This window comes from Leuresthes tenuis, unplaced genomic scaffold (genome assembly GCF_036924035.1).
Source record: "Leuresthes tenuis unplaced genomic scaffold, fLeuTen1.0.hap1 SCAF_3, whole genome shotgun sequence".
Lineage (NCBI taxonomy): Eukaryota > Metazoa > Chordata > Actinopteri > Atheriniformes > Atherinopsidae > Leuresthes > Leuresthes tenuis.
This window is the reverse complement of record NW_027325357.1, coordinates 13,615,108-13,633,085: the sequence shown is the minus strand read 5'-3', so window position 1 is coordinate 13,633,085 and position 17,978 is coordinate 13,615,108. Positions and strand designations below refer to the sequence as shown.

The following is a 17,978-nucleotide window of genomic DNA, read 5'->3' as shown; positions in this document are numbered from 1 at the left end:
TTGACACAGAAGTATAAACACCGCTGCCCTTGACCAGCTTATTTAAAACAACCCCCAGCTAAACAGCCAAATCTGCCCAGTGCGAGTGTTTGTGTGGCAGCACCGATCTGTCTGTGCTGCACAGGTGTTAGTCCTGACAGCCTCCTCTGCAAAGCAGTACCAAGGAGCCGATATTACTTGCATGCACACGCTTTCACGTGAAGGCCTCCGTCTGGCTTTTGTTTCTTTAATCAGCCAGCCTCTGAGAATGCGCCACGATGTGGGTCGCTGTGCAGTCAGCTGCTGTAATGTTGATTTTTTTTTATTTTTTTTGGACAGATAAACACGACATTTAAGCTGTTTGTTGGAGCTTAGCCATAGAAAACAGTCACAAAGCAAAAAAAAAAAAAAAATCTACACACAAGAGTAATTAAACATTGGTTATCATGCTTGACTAGCATTTCCGTACCAATGTGCAGGCCACCATTTCTGAGAAGTAAATATGGGTAAATATGCACAAATAAACCCTGCCCTGCTCCTCTCATGCCATGAAGCTGCAGTTATCAGCAAGAAACTCCATTTTACTCTAAGTGCGTAGTACATGTCTAACATGTGAAACCAGCGTCTTAATTACTGAGAAATATGAAAGCAATACAGTCTTATTAATGCATGAATAATGTACCGTTACATCACAGCTTCTGCCACAAGTCATAGCGTCAGCTCTGCAGCATATAGGCCTAATTAATGAGTGGATGAAGAAAGTCGGCCTGCTCAAGGCACCCCGAACCTTCTGTTTGGGCTCTCGAGTTACTCACATTTCAGAAGGACAACCCTCCTGCTCTGCGTGGGTCTTTGAGGAGGACACGTGCACGTCGTTACCGTAAGCTCCCAAACACCTTTTTAACTCTCAGGAGAGCGTTTCAGCTGTTTGAAAATATGTGCATCCAGCTGGCAGGATCTGCATTTGCTGATCGTAGAGAGGCAACTGCTGTACTGGGTGGATCTGCAGGGCGTACCAGGCATAAACACACGAGTCAGTGGGTTTTTATTGGGGTGGTGTATAAATATTGAATTGAATTGTATAAGAAACAAGAGGAAATATCAGATATCAGAAGATTCTGCTGCGTTGGCACCGTCACATAAGTTGTGTAAACACAACAAAAAGTGACTCACTGTTATATTTTGCATTCATTATTCACCAAGATCTTGTATTGGTAATTGGATCATTGCATAAAGTGTACTCCAGCACATCCCAAAGATTCTGAATTTGGTTAAGGTCAGGACTCAGTGGTGCCCAGTCCGTGTGTGAATCATGTGTCTCCCTGAGCCGCTCTTTCACAGTTTGAGTCTGATAAATCCTGGCATTTGTCATCTTCTTGAAATATGCCATCAGGGAAGAAGAAAAATCTATTGATGTCGGTCAGTTGACGGTTTTTTGGGCACTAGTGAAGCAACCTCCAAATCATAACTCTGCCCCACAGGCTTGTACAGTAGACACTAAGAATGATGGGTGCAGCACTTCATCTGCAGCTCTTCTTACCCTGATGCACCCATCACTCTGGATCAAGGTAAATCTGGACTTATCAGACAACATGACCTTTGTCTCGAGTCCAGTCTTTTTGCTGCCTGGCGAGCTGTACATTTTTTTTCCAATTAACCTCCCCGATAACAGGTTTTCTTAAGCCTACACTCCTGTTTAGCCCCAGTACATTAAGTTCACTTCACATTGTACAAAGTGGAAATGCTCTTACTTTCATTTTTAAACCTTGTGGTGAATTCTGCTGATGATCACATTTCTTCCCAGAAGACTGTAGTGAACTGATAACCACTGTCCCTCTGGGTGATAAGTGTGCGTTGAACAGTTTTTAACTCAGTCTTAATAGTTCTCCTCAGTTGTTTTGTTTGCTAGATGCAGACCAACATTTTGACCCTTTTCAAGACAGACTAACAACAAAAAAAGCTTCATCAGACACAGACTCAGGCAGGGCAGCCATCTGTCTCAACCAGTGGGGGTGAGTGGACAGTAAGACCGAGAAACAACAACAACGGTCAATAAACACTGGACAGGATGGTCGGGCTAGAAAATCTTTTTCTTCTTGTGACTGAACAAATTTCTCTGTGACTTTAGCTGCCTGTTTAGACTCTTCGTCCTGCTGCAGAGTCCATTTTCAGATGATCGATCGAACACCACCCTGAAGTTAGCTTGTGATCGATAAGATCCTGTACATGTAAAGTTTTGCACGGAACTGAACATCTTGACTGATTATAACATGTCGGACTGCCTCACACACACACACACACACACACACACACACACACACACACACTGCCTGGGGCAGGAGTGCACTGCGTTGTAGGTGAGGTGCATTACTCAGTGTTTCACAGTTTTGAAACTTGCCAGCAAAACGTAGCTTTATTCATCATTGCACCTGAAATAAATCCCAAACATGTCTTGGTTGTTTCCTTTTTTTTCTTTTATTTTTTTAACCCTTAGTATCTTAAAGCTTTTCACAAAAAAAAACTGGGCTGCAGGGGGGAGGGCGTTAGACACCACAGAGACACCCTACTGACAGCTTTCTGCCCAGCCCTAATGAGCCCCATGTTGAACGTAATGTCGCTCATTAGCACCCCTTCCACTGTTAATGAACCACATAGTGGTGGGTTGACAGCACAGCTGGGCTCACGCCCGGCTGACTCTGACCTGGCAGCTCATTCACACCCGCCAACCCCTAAACAGGTGCTCTTTCTCGTAAAAGCTCCCCTGATGCATTATACAGCGGGTGTGTCGAGTCAGACCACTTCCTTTCATTTAGAGAGCAGTCCCCAGTCTGTGTCGTGTAAATGATCGTTTAATTTCTCTGCTATCTTTATTTGATCTTTCTCTCTCCGTCTGCTCCGCAGGGCAGAGGTGGTGCTCGGAAACATCATAAAGAAGAAGGGATGGAGGTACGAGGCACGCTTCGATTGAGCATGTTTTTTGTTTTTTTTTAATTTCCGTCCCTGCCAGCGTGCTTAATCTTGTATCATCTCGCTCATGTCAGGAAGCTGTGTGTTGTGAGCTGGAAACTTATTGTTCCAGTTCACAACACGCGAGATTAATGTGGGCAGCCGTGCTGTGCCCTCAGTCGAGTGTCCCTCCTCAAAGATGCTGAATAATGGATGAACTTCTAGTGCCTTGTCTTCTATCTTATCACTCCTGGATTGGCATTTGTATGTTATATGAGATCAGGTTATGCACTCATTCACAATACTCAGTCAGTGGCGGTCACACTTGTTGCAGGATGTGGGTGATTATGACACTGATAGAGTAAGGTAGAAATGCATAGTTTGTTGGAATATAAACCCCGTGTCTAGAGTGGACTGCTGCTTTGATACTTCTGACTTTATTGAGTGGATCTGCTTGGCAGGTGTTCTTACAGATGTGCTTCTCCATTTTTAGACGTTCAAGTCTGGTGATAACGACAAAGATCTTCTGGGGCGGGAAGTAAGTTTTCATCCGGCTGCCAAATGAAAGACTATCCTGCGTGAATCCCCTGACTTGCATGTTCCTGGTACCTGTGGTCATGGGATGTGTTGTCAGGTTCTTCCAGACAAACTGAAAAAATCTCTGATATTTCACAACGATGATGTTATGCCACCAGTGAGAGCCTTTAAAAGTTGTCCATAACACAAGGTCTGCGTTTTGTTTCTTTTGTAGAGCGGAGACTGAAAGAGGTTTATCCCGAAAGCACATTATAGAAGGTAGGTAGCAGCACAACGTGCTAATGGATTAAAGGTTGCTGCTGCAACAACAAATTACTTCCTAATTAGTTGCTTTGGGGTCGAGGGAATCATGGCTGCATCTTATTAGACAAATTCCTCTTGAGGTTGTTGCAGCTGCATAGAAAACTTCTGGGAACAATAACCCAGTTAAGCTAAGAATCCTCTGTACTCATTTTGGTGGTGCATTTTAATGTGTGCTGCTTGTTTTTAGGTTTAAAAGCCTCCTTAGAAAGACTGCAATTAGACTACGTCGATGTGGTTTTTGCAAACAGACCGGACCCTAACACACCCATGGAAGGTAACTGTAAAGTCTCTTTATTTAAGAAAAAGATGTATCTTTCTCTGTTCTTTCACATTTTTGCTGTGTTTTGTCATTTTTATAAACACCCCTTTTCGTCTCTATGACTACTGCTGTGAGAAGACTGGGATTTACAAACCCTCTGTAACTGAAACATCTATTTTTAAAATGCGGCATGTTGTCCGGGTTGCTTCCACCTCCACAGTCCGAACGATGATAGATACTGATGCTGGAGACCTTTAAATGGCAGAGTTTTAACCGTGTGTGGGCTCAGCTGGTCGCACAGTATCCATCTGCTCCAGTAGTAGAGTTCCTCCTCAGGTTAGAGTTGAATCAGAGGTCATCTTTCTGCTGCCTCCAGTTTGATGCTTCATTGGCTTGGACTCGTTCACAATACTTCAACGTGCCTTTTGGCAGAAGTAGCTGACGGTGTTTGGTGGAGAAGTCGAGGCGATTCTTTAGCCCATCTGCCCTTTAGCGACTGCACGCAGCTCACATAGACAGCTTTGGGAATGTGTCTGCAAATCTCCAGTGGTTAAGCCATCTGGTGTATTTAGTCTTGGCAGCAGCTAAAGGGGTAAGCAGGGTGAAAAGGTGGCAAATTGCTTCTTTGTCAATTATGAAAAAAACCCTGAAGCCAAGAGCCCTCTCTATGATGTAGAGGGTCGATGTGTTAAAGCAGAGAAGCATCAGTAAAGTTAATAAATGGACGAAGGATTACAAAGGGTGGACGTAGCCTTGGTTTTTTTTTACACTCTCATCCCGAACGTTCTCTAACGTGTTTGATAATTTGTTCTGCCGTCGGACAGAAAAAAAAGACGTAAATTAGACCCGAGTGATGTGAGATTTCAGTCAGCTGCACACGCAGGTCAGATGCGGCTGTTAAATGAAATCCACACCTTTAAATGATAGTTATGTGAAAACACAATGCCATGAGATAAATCTCTTTAACATTCACCCTGTACACTAAAGTGTGGTGGGGGGGGGGGATCATCCCTAACATATTTTCAACCCTCAGTGCTTAAAATGCATAAGCAGTCATTCAGTGTGTCAACCCACTTTGTGTGCGATTAAAGATTTGAACTGGTGTACATATGGCTGTCATCTCTTATTTATTTCACCGGGTTCCTTCTTTATACAGCATGTTGAAGATCAAAAAACAAAACCCCAAAAAATAGGCAGATTCTTGTGAATTTTTAACATGAATGTCATTCAAGTGTGCCTTTTTAAGGAAAGATGTCATCCGCATCAGGACGCTCAGCTTTCTGATTAACATAATCAGCTTTTCCACCTCCCTCCTGAATGGCGCAGGCAATTTGGATTGCAAATGATAACGCATTTCTCTTTTTTAGGATTAAAGAACAAACGGATACACATACAGTAGTCTCAGAGGGCATTTATCGCAACATACAGTAGCGCGCTGAAGAAAACACAAGATCCTGCCAGCGCCGGTGGTGTTTTTAGCATTTTTGCATGTGTGTATTTACAGAAACGGTTCGAGCAATGACCCATGTGATAAATCAAGGCATGGCCATGTACTGGGGAACATCCCGCTGGAGCCCGATGGAAATAATGGTGAGACAAAGTGTGCCTGTGTGGACGACTGTAAATTATAAAATCAGATATTCATAAGGCAGAGTTGTAGCCGTAATGCTGTATAGGGGTGTTTTGTGCCTTCAGTCCCCATATGTATCATATCAAAAGCCTGACCGTGTTAATAATACGTTTTCCTTCAGGAAGCGTACTCGGTTGCACGGCAGTTCAACCAGATTCCTCCCATCTGTGAGCAGGCTGAGTATCACATGTTTCAGAGGGAGAAAGTGGAGGTGCAGCTGCCCGAGCTCTTCCATAAGATAGGTAAGCTGCGATGCCGGAATGGATCCCTCTACATGGTATATGGACCTGACTCATACAGCACCTTTAAACCTTGGCTGGGTTCTTCAAAGAGCTTTACAATGTGTTACTCATTCATACAGTGTTTCTATTTCTGTAAGTGTGCTGCTGTCTTTTCCTATTGTGGACACACACAAACACACAGTGATGAGAAACTCAAGGGCAGTGCAGGGTTTAGTATCTCTTAACAGATGGAGGGGTTGTGGATCAAACTGCAGACCTTCCGATCTGAGCCATGGCTGCCTTCAAGCAACGTAGTTTGAACAAAGTTTTTCACACTAATCCACAAGAATTCAGTGGGAAGATTTTTGACTCATGAACAAACCTCCAGTTCAGCCTAAAAGAAACACGAATAGAATATTTCCTTGTTGTCGTCGCAGCATCACATTATTTAGTGCATTTTTAAGTTCCTTATCGATACAATATGACCATATAAGTGTAGCAAAGAAACATCATTGTGTTCGTCAGACTAAAACTAGACTTTTTCAAATGCAAGTGATTATGTTAGTCCAGCCAAAATGGACCTTCTCAGAAAATGCACGTGGGACTCAAATCACTCTGCCGTGCACATGCTCAACTACACTCAAATGGATCTAGGTGCCCCAGACATGCTCCACTATCCCTGTTCACTACACAGAAGAAGAAGCTGGTAACGACAAAGAATAACCACAAGCCATAGTGTGCATCTTTTTTCAAAAGCAGTTCAACATGTATGTTAATACAGCCAAATCCCAGGAAATTCATGTGGTTTTCTTTTTCGTGAGATGGTTAAACACACCAGCAATTATGACTGAAAACCGTCCCATTAAGACTTGAAGCATTTAGACTGTCGTTCTGCTCTGATAAAATCCCGATTTTTATAACCGCAGTGTCAAAAACAAAATGCCCATTTAAGTACGTCTGTGCCGTGAATTCGACTGTACCTGCTTTCGTCTCTGTTCTCAGGTGTCGGGGCCATGACGTGGTCTCCGCTGGCCTGCGGGATCATCTCAGGGAAATACGACGGCAGGGTGCCTCCCTACTCTCGAGCATCTCTGAAGGTAGACGAACCCCCGCTCGCTGTTTCCCGCCTTCACCCCACTCCGATCATCTGTGCCGCTCCCACTGTTTGGTGTTTCTCCCTCCGGTTGCTGGTTGTGTGTTTCATTGTGCCTTTGTGTCTTTCAGGTTCTGTAACAGCGCACCGCATACTGTGTACCTGTGTGTTTTCAGTGCCATGTTGATGCCATGCACTGGGCACCTCTTCACAAGCAGTTTGCCAGCCGGTGGCGGCTTAATGCATTTTTAGCGCACGCACTTAAGCGCACACGATCCAACCCGAACTCACAGAACGGCAGCACCGCAGCATGCGTGCACCCTTACAAATTGCTTTAATTTAACGCTATGGATGCGAGCATTAGCTGAAACTAAATGAGCAAACTGAATCATGAACCCAACTCGGTGTGTTTTTTCAGGCAAATCATATGCGAGAAACTTGCTTTGCTTTCAACGTGAGGAAACAAAAAGCCCATTTAACTGAACATTAATGAAGAGAGGAAGCGGTTGTCAGGATTTAAAGGGTAAACATTCAGAAACACTATAAAGTGAGATATTCTGCTGTAAAGAGGCAGGTCATACATTATCTACTTTGCTGCCATATTGTGTTGTTGAGTTAAGCTTCAGCTGTAAACTCTAAGCTAACACCCGACTTCATGCAGTGTTGTGTCCCACTGTGGTGAAGTGGCATGTTGTGTTTCTGTGGATTGTGTGTCAGTGACTGTCGGTCGGACCCTCTCTGGTTCATGAAACTAGCTCCTTGTGTTGGTGTTGTACCTGTTCAGCTCAGTGTTGCCTGTGGATGTTTGTGGTTTTGGCTCTTTAACTAACTGATTATTCTCACTGGTCCTAATGTGTTACTAATAGCATCCTTTCACGCTCTACATTCCTGTTAGAAAACACATTGCTTCCTGTACTCTTTCAGCTTAGCGGTCGTCTGTTTTCGTACCGAATTTTTCTGAAATGTTTGTAAACTTGCAGTTATGACATAACCAACTTGGCTGAGGCGTTGACAGCAGGAGACAGAGTCACGTGTTTAAAAACAGGCCCTGGTGACACAGGAGCTGCAGCGCAGCAGTGTGAGCAGGGCTGTGTTTTTGAGCAGGTGTGCTGTGTTTTCAACAGGGCTACCAGTGGTTGAAGGACAAGATCTTGAGCGAGGAGGGCCGGCGTCAGCAGGCGAAGTTGAAAGAGCTGCAGGCAATCGCGGAGCGGCTGGGCTGCACTCTGCCCCAACTTGCCATCGGTACGCAGATACACTCTGCCGCTCTCTCTCTTTCTGTCTGTCTGTTCGTCCCTCTGCCTCGGACGGGCCGGGGTCAGCGGCGCTCATCGCAGCCGTCTGGTTTGACTGTTGTGCTGTCACGTGTGTGTGTTTGTGTTGCAGTCGGTGTAGTGTGAAAGACTTGGTTGTAAAAAAAAAAGAAAATTAAAAAGGCAAACGGTGTGTAAAAAAAGGGACATAAATACAGAAACGACTCCAAGCTCGTATCTGACTCATTCCTACAAAGACGCTGTAAATATCAACACATGGAATGCAAACACGCTCTCACAGTGTATGTTTGTAGATGCAGGTGTGAGGCTCTCCTTGGTGTTTACATTTATTTGACAGTTTAAGGTGTTGGCATTAAAATAGCGTCCCACGTATAAATCTCGTGGGTGACAGATATCGATTCACTGCCAGGCAGCCAAGTGAGAATGTGCAAACCCCAAAGATGCGCAGTTCTGTGAGTGCTGTTAAAGCGACTGACATGAGGGACGTCCAGAATAAATCTGGAGCTCGGGCTCAGATCTCAGTGCAGATCACAGCAGATTTTTCATCCTCACAGTAATATACTGTCACGGATTAGGTTTCACGGCCCATTAGCGGACAGCCTGAACTCTCCCAATTTCCATAAATCCTTTCAGTGCTCCTGAAGGCAGCACGGGAGATTTATATGTACCGTGTAGCCCTCTAAATCACGGTGGCACTCCAATATTGAATAAGAACTAGATAACAATGACACACTCCTTCCTGACTTTTGCTTGAGGCGGGTGCTGCAGAAGCAGGTGTTAAATTCAGGATTCAGACTGTGGCTGTGGCCGGAGAACAGAGTTAATAGATGGTGTGGGTGTCAGTGACATGAGGGACAGTTTACTGCTGTTTCAAATCAAGGAAACCTTCAAGTGTCCACTTTTTTTTCTTTCTTTTTTTTTCTCATTTGGCAGAAGATTTGTGTAGAATCATAATCCTGCTATTTTTACAGCCATATTCTCATTCCCTTTATACTGTAATCTTCTTAGAAGTGGTATCTTCCTCAATTGCAAGAGCAAGCTGTTGTATTGCATAATACAGCTCACAAATATAATGGCACATGGAGCAGAGATGTGTTATTTTTGTGTCGGTTTGTTCAGAGTGTTTACAGAAAGGCAGGTTTCCTTCATGTCCTCCGCAGAGTGCACCGCTGGAACACAACAACGTGCGTTTACGCAGCTTTTCTTCGTGGATAGTTTTCACCTCTGCTTCTCCTTCACTGCACGTAGCGAACAAGCATCGCTCTGATAAGGAGCAAATCCAGACCGATCTTCATCAAACGTTTGTTCGTCAACATTATTTTGAAATAATTGTTCTTCTCTTGGTTACGTTTATTCAGTGGAGGTGAGACGCAGCAAGCCTCCTGCCTCTCAGTACCTGCAGGAAACGTGTATCCAATGAACTCCACGCATGGAGTTGATTTGATTGTGATGTTAGTCTCACAGCTCAAGTTACGTCTTAACCTTTAAGGAAATATTCCACAGAAAGGATCACAATGTGTTTTTAAATCCACTGCACGTTAAATGCTGCTGCTTTCAGAATAATTCCTAAATTGGACAATAATGAAATTGAATTCGGGGGTTTTTGCATTTTGAAACGTAAATGAGCAGCACTGTGTGTGATTGTGTGAGGTTTTTAGCCGGATATAATGTTGTCATATTTCATCTATGAATTTGTTTAGGAGGATAATTTAGTCTTGAAGGGATTATTGTTCTTTATGTTTAAAAAAAAACAGCTTATTGTGTGGCTTGTTGTGCAGCATATATTTGTGTCTGAATCATGGATGTTGCCAGCGTGAATGTGTGTGTGTTTAGTCGTGGTGGGGGTGTCATCGCTGTTTACTGATCTCCTGCAGCGTGGTGCCTTCGGAACGAGGGGGTGAGCTCTGTCCTTTTAGGGGCGTCCAGCACCGACCAGCTGATGGAGAACATAGGAGCGATTCAGGTGAGGCCGCAAAATGTGAGCAAGTGTTTGTGTGTCCTTTCAAATGAGAAACTTCATTTGTGAAAAATGTGACCGGGCCCGTTTAATCGGGCCCATGTTCGTGCCTTCCGGTGCCTAACAGCAGCTTCTACTCGTGAGTACAGCTCGGCCTTTTGGGCAGTTTGCCGCCGCACACTCGGCTGCTTTACTGTATTGCGTTAATAAGGTCAGCGGAGTATCAGTTGCCACGGGGGACGGGAGACGAGCCACTTCCTGCACTGCTGATAAGATGCACTCTTTAATGGGGTTCTCAGACTGGTGGGGGTTTACGTCCTTTCTTCACATGATTTGTGGCCTGCAGTAAAGAGCATCCACCTCTCCTGCATTCTGATGCATCGTGTGTGCACTATAAAGCTCCTCTCCTCCTGTACAAGTGATATTTCGGTTTCCAAATGTTATGCTCACATTTCCCAAGGGCTCTGCAGTTTTCCTTTTGCCAAAATTTGAATCACACACCCTGAAATAGACCACAGTCTCTGGTGCAAATCAGTTTTTTTTTTTCTCAGGAAGTCCAAAGAAATTGAGTTAATTTTTTATTCAGCATTTATTTGTTGTTTTATTGTCTATATTGTATTGACAAAACGACCTTTTTATAGTCATAGATGGACGACTTTATTGATACCCAGGGGGGAAATTAGATTGTTGTAGCAGCCATTTACGTTAAACGCACAATAAAAATGTTATGCACATGTGATATATTCATATTTCTTCATTATAAACAGAAATTTACTAAATAATCCAACTTAAAACTTGCTACTTTATACTGATCTGTCGCAGAAAAGCTTAACAGCTTGAAAAGTGCGATGCACAGGCGATTAAACTCCTTTAATCAGGTGCAACAGAATGTTTTAAATAGAAACATAACACAGCCGGAGCTCCCTGCTACATGATGAGAAGTTTGAATTAAAATAATTAAAATCATTTGATGTTAATATTACTTGAAATTGTATGATATTTTTTTGCCACTCTTAAGAAAATGAAAGAAAATCACCTAAATGACTGATTGACTGACGATTTCTAATGATTTTATCTAAGCCAAACGGTGACTATGAACACAAACTGTATGTTCGTCTTGTGTGTTCACAGGTTCTTCCAAAGTTGTCATCGTCAATCACACACGAAGTGGACAGCATCCTGGGGAACAAGCCGTACAGTAAAAAAGACTACCGCTCCTAACGTGCGGTGCGGCCCCGCCCGGCAGGGCTGCACCCGGCCTGCTGCTGCAGCGGCCCCACCTTTGCCTGATCCTCTGTTTGCTTGAGCTTTTACTGAGTGAGACCCTGACGCATGAGTCTGGCCACACCAAGGCCACGCAGGGCACCTCATTTAGAGTTACAGGGATAAGATAAGAAAAGGGGGAAGAAAAAAAAAATAGTCACCTCTACAGTACAGGACCAGATTAACAAAGACAGAAGTGGAAGAGGGGGTTAGGGTTATGTGCTCATACGTAAAATCAGTTATACATCAATTCAGCTGAACGTATTTTAAAACCATAGAGAAAAATTAGAAAAAATATCTTTTTAAAAAATAAAGCACACGCTTGCTTGACAGCCAGATTTCTAATTTCTTTTCTTTTTCTTTTTTTTTTTTTGTTTTTTGCTCTTTTTTCTAAAACTGAATGCAATTAAAAGGTAGATGAAGTTCATACTGTATGAATATATGAGAACTGCTGTTGCACATGTACCATAGCCATGCATTTGTTCCCGAGACGTTCCGTTTACAAACACTTGTGTACTGTAAAAGTCCGTCAAGGTTTTTCTGAAGGAAAGTTTGTGACATTACCGGCCCTCTCGTGGGCTGCAACAATCAGCACTTTAGTACTGTCAGTAAAGGTGTTGGAGGGTAGTTTTAAGCAAGGGAGAGGATGGGTATTAACATAGTCTTATCTCACAACCATTGCACTATAGAATCGCGTCGCCTCTTGAAAATCCCCTCTCTTCGTCCTCCCTCTGTGTCTTCACTGGCAGTGTGTTTGTCCAGCCTAACGCTCTGAAGTCCAGAACTCAACAGAAACGACTGCCCTCTGCAGGAGAAACCTCTCCATCCTGACCAGTGAAATGAGCTTAGGCTGATGTGTTTGTCTGCCGCTGAACAGATGAGCTGTTCTTTCCTCCCTAACAAGGAGCTGCAGTCACCCCCCCCCCCCCCCCATGCTTCACTGTGTTCCCCTGCCGCCGTCCTCGGCCTTGAGGCTGAGGCTCAGCTGCACGGGGAGTGATCATATCTCACAGAAATCGCTCCTCAATCAAGTTTCGTTGGTGTACTTTGCCTTATTTGCAGTTGCGTCAAACTGTGCTTGGGTGTAGGCGAGCAGCTCGACAGCTGCTTCTTTGGCCAGCTGGTCACATGTCCCCAGTGAACGCTGACTGGTGGAGGTGTTTGTTGGACGGAGGAGTTGTGTGTCAGTTAAATTAGCCGGTGGCAGCAGCTCAGGGAACGGAGCAGATGGTTTCAGGTGTGTTTGCGGTCGGGTTGTATTTTGTCGTCTTTTGTCTCTTTGATGTGTGGACACTGGGGAGGACCAGTGACTTTTTAGCGTGGCTTGAGCCAAAGATCATCTTCACCCTCTTCTCCGTTAGCCGACACACTCCAGTGTTTCACTCTCACTTCCTGCAAGATTATAGAAGTCATCTTGAAGCATGTGCAGCTTGTTATCTATTTATGGTATGGACTGTACTCCATACAGTATATATCTTTACCTGACCAAGCTGTTATACTAGTTAACAATTATGACCCTCATATACAGAATGCATAGTACGACTAAGTGCTTTAGTATTGATAAGGTTTGTTTCAGGCAGCACACGGCCTGACACGTATCAGAAGTATTATTACAGACATTATGACGCCGCCCTGTATCATTCTTTGTCCTTTTGGGTGCTCTCTTACTGTGATTAAAGCACAAGTGGATAGCATGTGACACATCCTCTCAGCATGGACCTTCTTCACCCAGCCTACAGTACCTAAAGGACAAGAGAGGTGCAGCTTCTCAGCTTACTAACACGTGTAGATAACAAGTCTTTACTAACAGCTGATCAGCTGTGGATTCTTAGCTGAAAAAAATAAGCGCAGATTGAGCAAACTGTCAAGGGCAAATGACTGAGATCTAAGAGTTTCTCAGCTAAAGTGGAGGGGATAATCAAAGTGATTTGTGTGGATGAGGTTAACAGTCTGCTTCTACTCGTAGGTTATTTTTAACGTCATTTAAGGTGTCTGCTGTTAATCTTGTGTGTGTTGTCGTGTGCGTGTTGTGGAAATGGGGGATCAACTAAACTAATCCCACGCTTTAGTCTGTCGTGTTAGTTGATCCCTGTTTGAGTTTGATTTGACCTCTTGTGTAAAGTCTGAGTGAATAAAACCGGCACATACAGATGCTGTTTTCTCAGAAGAGTTGATTTGTCTGTAGAGTTCACGTGTTCTTGATGTTTTCACCTGCAGGGAGCGGAGAAGAAGTCTGAGACTTAAAAGAAAAGTGCGACATATTGGGGGGGGGAAACGGTTATTTTCTTTCTTGCTGAAACTTAAAGGGAGTCTGATATCACGTTCATATCTGTCTGCTAACGATGAGCCTAATGTAGCTCAGCTGGAAACACTCGAAACAGCTGCTGTGACGCTCTCCAACAGTAACAAAATCCACCTGTCAGCATTTCTAAAGCTCACTAATTAACATGTCAGAGCTTGTTTATTCATACATAACGACAGTGTAAAAATTGATCATTTGCAGTGTGACGTTTGAAGTGTTATTTAAGATTAATGTAATTCTCACTATGCAACCAGAGGTTTGAGATTTGGTCTCCTTAAAAATGCTCTACTCAAAAACAAAAAAGTGATAGAAGAATGATTACAAGTAATAATGAGCTGGGCTGAGTCCAGCTCCTCAAGCCACTCACATAGGTACCAGATGAAGGATTTCACAATGTGCTGTATTTACTCTCAAAAGTCAGCTGCTGTAACTGGAACCTCAGGAGGGAGTAAAAAGGTCAAGTTAAAGGTAATCTGAATAAAGCAGACAATTAAACTGATACTAAGCAATAAAACAATAACGTGACTGAAGTCATTAAAGCAAAAAAAATCTTTCAGGCAGCCTTTTACCTTCCTTTTATGCTCTCATTAGAGTCCATTAACAAAAACAGCTGACCTTCAACAACTTAGGAGTTGCTTTGGTGTTTTAACACCACAGAAGGGTGAGTGGTTTAAAAAAATCCGAGAAAAACTTTGGGTCAAGCCTCGATCTAAAACAAGTTGAGCAAACGGAGGTCAGTCTGAGCGAGATCTGCAGCGAGATTCTCCTTTTTTCTGGCAGCCCGGCAGAGACTCCAGGAAGTCTCTAGTCTCTAAGTGGATGTCTACTGGCTGTACCTTTCGAGTGACGATAAGAAACCAACATCTTATGAGCAGCAACTCGAATGGCCTGAACCTGAACAATAATGACACACTGGTAGCAAACAAGTCCCACAGCTTCCCGCTCATTTTCTCACTCTATCGCCTTGTAAAATACGGAATAGTTCTGTGAATTTCTGTTCTTCTGTGCTTATGATGTGAAAATCATCATAATTGCCTTTTTTTTTTTTAAAGAATATATATTTCATCTCTACAGTGTCTCTCGCTTTTATTCATGTAAGAACCCTCCCGACAACGTGAGCTGTTCATAAACTCCCGTGATGAATTTCAAAGTGAGCTGTTAGACAGGTTGTGCTTTTTTTTTGCTGCCAGTCTTTATGCTTATCTAATCCAGCAGACTTCTGAGTGTAACATCATACTTAGCAGCCGGGCATGATGGTGTTATCAAACCTCTCATCTGGCAAGAAATTTGATTTAAAATTTTTTAAAAAAAAAGAAGTTTTCCCAAACTGTCTCTTTTCCTTTGAACTGTTACGCTGTGAGGCTGTTCGTGTTATTCGCTTTCCTGCTCCACAAAGATTCACTCTGTAGGAAAACCTTCACGTTGGAGGCTCGTGTGTGTGTGTGTGTGTGTGTTGCCCTTACCTGTGCAGGTATAATTAATGCTTTAAGAGGTCCTGGTTTCATGATGTTTGCTCTTCTGACATTCTGATGACATGAAACAGACCCACAGACGGAGATTCGGTGATACAGAGAATATATTTTTATGTTTTAGCCTTTAATGCTGTAGAGAGAGTTAAAAGAACTGTTATTTTTTTTTTCCATCATGCTGCATTATCCTGTCAGTATTGTATCAACTTTAAGACTGACAAAAAGAAGCAATTTTTTGTGCTGTGTGTGCATTATGAGGAATGCTCGAATGCAGCAGTGTACTGAATTCACTCTGAGGACGGCCTAGTGAGAGCCTGTACATACTGACCTTTGTACATATTTCTCGTTGTGATCACCTCTGCCTTTTTTTCTTTTCATTTGATTTTTCTTTTGCAGGCGTTGCTATCTGCACTGTGCTTGAATCAGAACTTTAGACAGGATGTACAGCTTCGATCTTCAATGAAATAATGATAAAGATAAGAATGGTAAACCAAACCTGGATGTGTCTGTCTTTATTTGTAATTTTCTTTTTTTTTTTTTAGTGGGTTTATCAGTGGAAAAACAGTTAAGCTTCAAACTCATGGTTCGTTCAAACGTAAACAACCATGTGAAATATAAATACGAAGCAATTTATACAGAAAATCTATAAAAAGAAAAAAGCGACGGCGCCAAAAGGTGCACGTGAATGCAGGCGACTTGTAAGAGAAGTAAAATTCGAGCTTTACATTTTTTTTTTTTTGTCAACAGAAACAAACGGCTGTGATAATCTGAGAGGAGGGCACCATTTAGCTGAAGGTCATACTTCATTTTGTAGACAGAAAAATAAATTCAAAGTGAAAAAATGTCATTCTCATAACGGCTTCAGTGTCAGCTTGGATTAATTTTACCAACTGCATAAAACTGTTTTGGGATTTATATATATACAGTACCTACAAAAAGGTATTTTGAGGAAAGTATTTCATCAAGTACTAAAAGTGCAGTAAAACAACCACAGTCTGTTGATGCTGCACTCTGGATGAGGAAATGTCGACATTCTTATTCTGAAGATTTCATGTTCCCACGAGGCCGATGGCACCAGCTCACACTCTTTGGCACATCTATCTATATACTCATAAAATCCTGCTCGGACATTCATTAGGAGCTGTTGTTCTCATCAGAGTCTGTTTCCCTGGATCTTCCAGCTGCTGCAGCTTCTTGTCAGCAGTGTTCTCTCACATGAGTCACTTTAGTTCCCGCTCCCAGTTTGAGTTTTCCAGCTACACGGAGCTGCTATAACGAGTTGTTGTGTTCCGAGTCCCCTCTGCTGCTCCCAGAGACATAACGTGCAGGTCCACCTGAAGTGAAACGGAGCCGTGAGTCCAGCTCAGCAAAAACACTCGTATTTGATCAGAACAAAAGTCACAGCGATAAAAAAGCGCAGCAGCTGCAGTTCTACGCCACACAGACGGTAACCGAACACTGTCAGCACTTACTCTCATTTCACCAAGTCAGCATGAACGCCTGCTTGCTTCTGACTCGAGGGACCAAAGGAGGTCACCTGCCATCGGTGTGGATTTAGTCATGAGGTGATTGTTGCCACAGTGTGTGTTTGTCTCCTATTTACCTTCCTGGCAGGACAGTCCCATCCAGCTGTGCAGGCAGCGGCAGCGGCCGCTGCGCCGGTCGCACGGCGCCCCGTTCTCACACCTGCAGGTCTCTGTGCAGTCAGGACCGAATCGACCGGCTCTGCAGTCTGACACGAAACACACAAGAACACAGTTTAATACAAACGCACAGTTTGATCTTGACCTGCCTCTAGCGTGTTTGTAAACACCCCCCCGATTAGTCATGTGACTGAATATGATGGCGGTAATAAAGTGCATTGACTCGATAATGATAACATATTATTTGTACTGCTGTCGTTCAGATTCAGAGTTCAAATACAAACAACACCCTCTATTTTATGAAGCACATTTGAATAAAGAAACCACTTGAAAAACAGCACTTAAATTTATATAAAAAAAATTAAATGAAGCCAAGAAAATCTGTGACTTGTAAGGATTTTCAAACGGTTATCTCAAGATCACAGCTTGATTATTTTGTAGTCAGAAATATAACAGATTGTTGTTGACATGACCATGCAGAATTTTTCTTGGGGTACATCATGAAATGCATCAGGAAAATCTGAAAATTTGTGTTTTGGTTCATTTGATCACATCTCAAGATGGTAGTAAAGGATTATAGGGATGATTTATAAGGTATTAAAGTGTCATCTATGTTTTCTTTAGTCATTAGAACAGAAAACATCTTGTAACCAGCACAGAAGAGTGGCTGAAGAGCTCCCACATCTGCTTCAGCCAGCAGCCGCTCAGATAAAACCTATCAACAGATTTTACAGCTTAAGACATCTCTGTTGTTAAGTTGCTGTTTCTGCATGCTGGCATACATCACTGATGTCTGATAACTGTGACAGGAAAACATTTTGTTTTCTTGCTATAAGGAAATCCTATCTAGTATTCTCTTTTAATTCCCTTTTTTTAAATTCGGCGACTCCAGTAAAAAGGATAGAAAACTACCAGCGTCACATCTGGGTCCGGTTTTCCCTGAGGGGCAGACGCATTTTCCCGTCACGGGATCACATGCAGCGTCTTCTTCGCAGTCGCACACCTCGGCGCAGCCTTGACCATAGCTGCCCTGCTCACATACTGAGAGGTAGAGGAGGAGAAAAATGTCAGTAAGCCTGTTATTCTGTCATTAAATTGTGGA

General features: G+C 43.1%; 2 protein-coding genes across 6 annotated transcripts in view; one reads left to right on the top strand and one right to left on the bottom strand.

The window, feature by feature from the left end:
- The window catches only part of kcnab2a (potassium voltage-gated channel subfamily A regulatory beta subunit 2a), an 83,292-nt gene extending 67,564 nt beyond the window's left edge, over window positions 1–15,728 (top strand). For 3 of the 5 annotated variants that reach the window (XM_072381916.1, XM_072381915.1, XM_072381917.1), the window contains 10 exons: window positions 2,881–2,925; window positions 3,419–3,463; window positions 3,677–3,720; window positions 3,953–4,039; window positions 5,529–5,614; window positions 5,776–5,896; window positions 6,878–6,972; window positions 8,093–8,213; window positions 10,117–10,205; window positions 11,331–15,728. In XM_072381916.1, the coding sequence (XP_072238017.1) occupies window positions 2,881–2,925; window positions 3,419–3,463; window positions 3,677–3,720; window positions 3,953–4,039; window positions 5,529–5,614; window positions 5,776–5,896; window positions 6,878–6,972; window positions 8,093–8,213; window positions 10,117–10,205; window positions 11,331–11,420 (823 nt within the window). In that variant the 3' untranslated portion in view covers window positions 11,421–15,728. The remainder of the gene's footprint in view (window positions 1–2,880; window positions 2,926–3,418; window positions 3,464–3,676; window positions 3,721–3,952; window positions 4,040–5,528; window positions 5,615–5,775; window positions 5,897–6,877; window positions 6,973–8,092; window positions 8,214–10,116; window positions 10,206–11,330) is intronic. The other 2 variants (XM_072381913.1, XM_072381914.1) reach the window with 1 other exon arrangement.
- Window positions 15,095–17,978, bottom strand: part of megf6b (multiple EGF-like-domains 6b) — a 56,406-nt gene continuing 53,522 nt past the window's right edge. The window contains exons 36-38 of the mRNA XM_072381912.1: window positions 17,789–17,917; window positions 16,837–16,965; window positions 15,095–16,567 (exon numbers count right to left, since the gene is read on the bottom strand). Coding sequence (XP_072238013.1) covers window positions 16,503–16,567; window positions 16,837–16,965; window positions 17,789–17,917 — 323 coding nt within the window. The 3' untranslated portion in view covers window positions 15,095–16,502. The remainder of the gene's footprint in view (window positions 16,568–16,836; window positions 16,966–17,788; window positions 17,918–17,978) is intronic.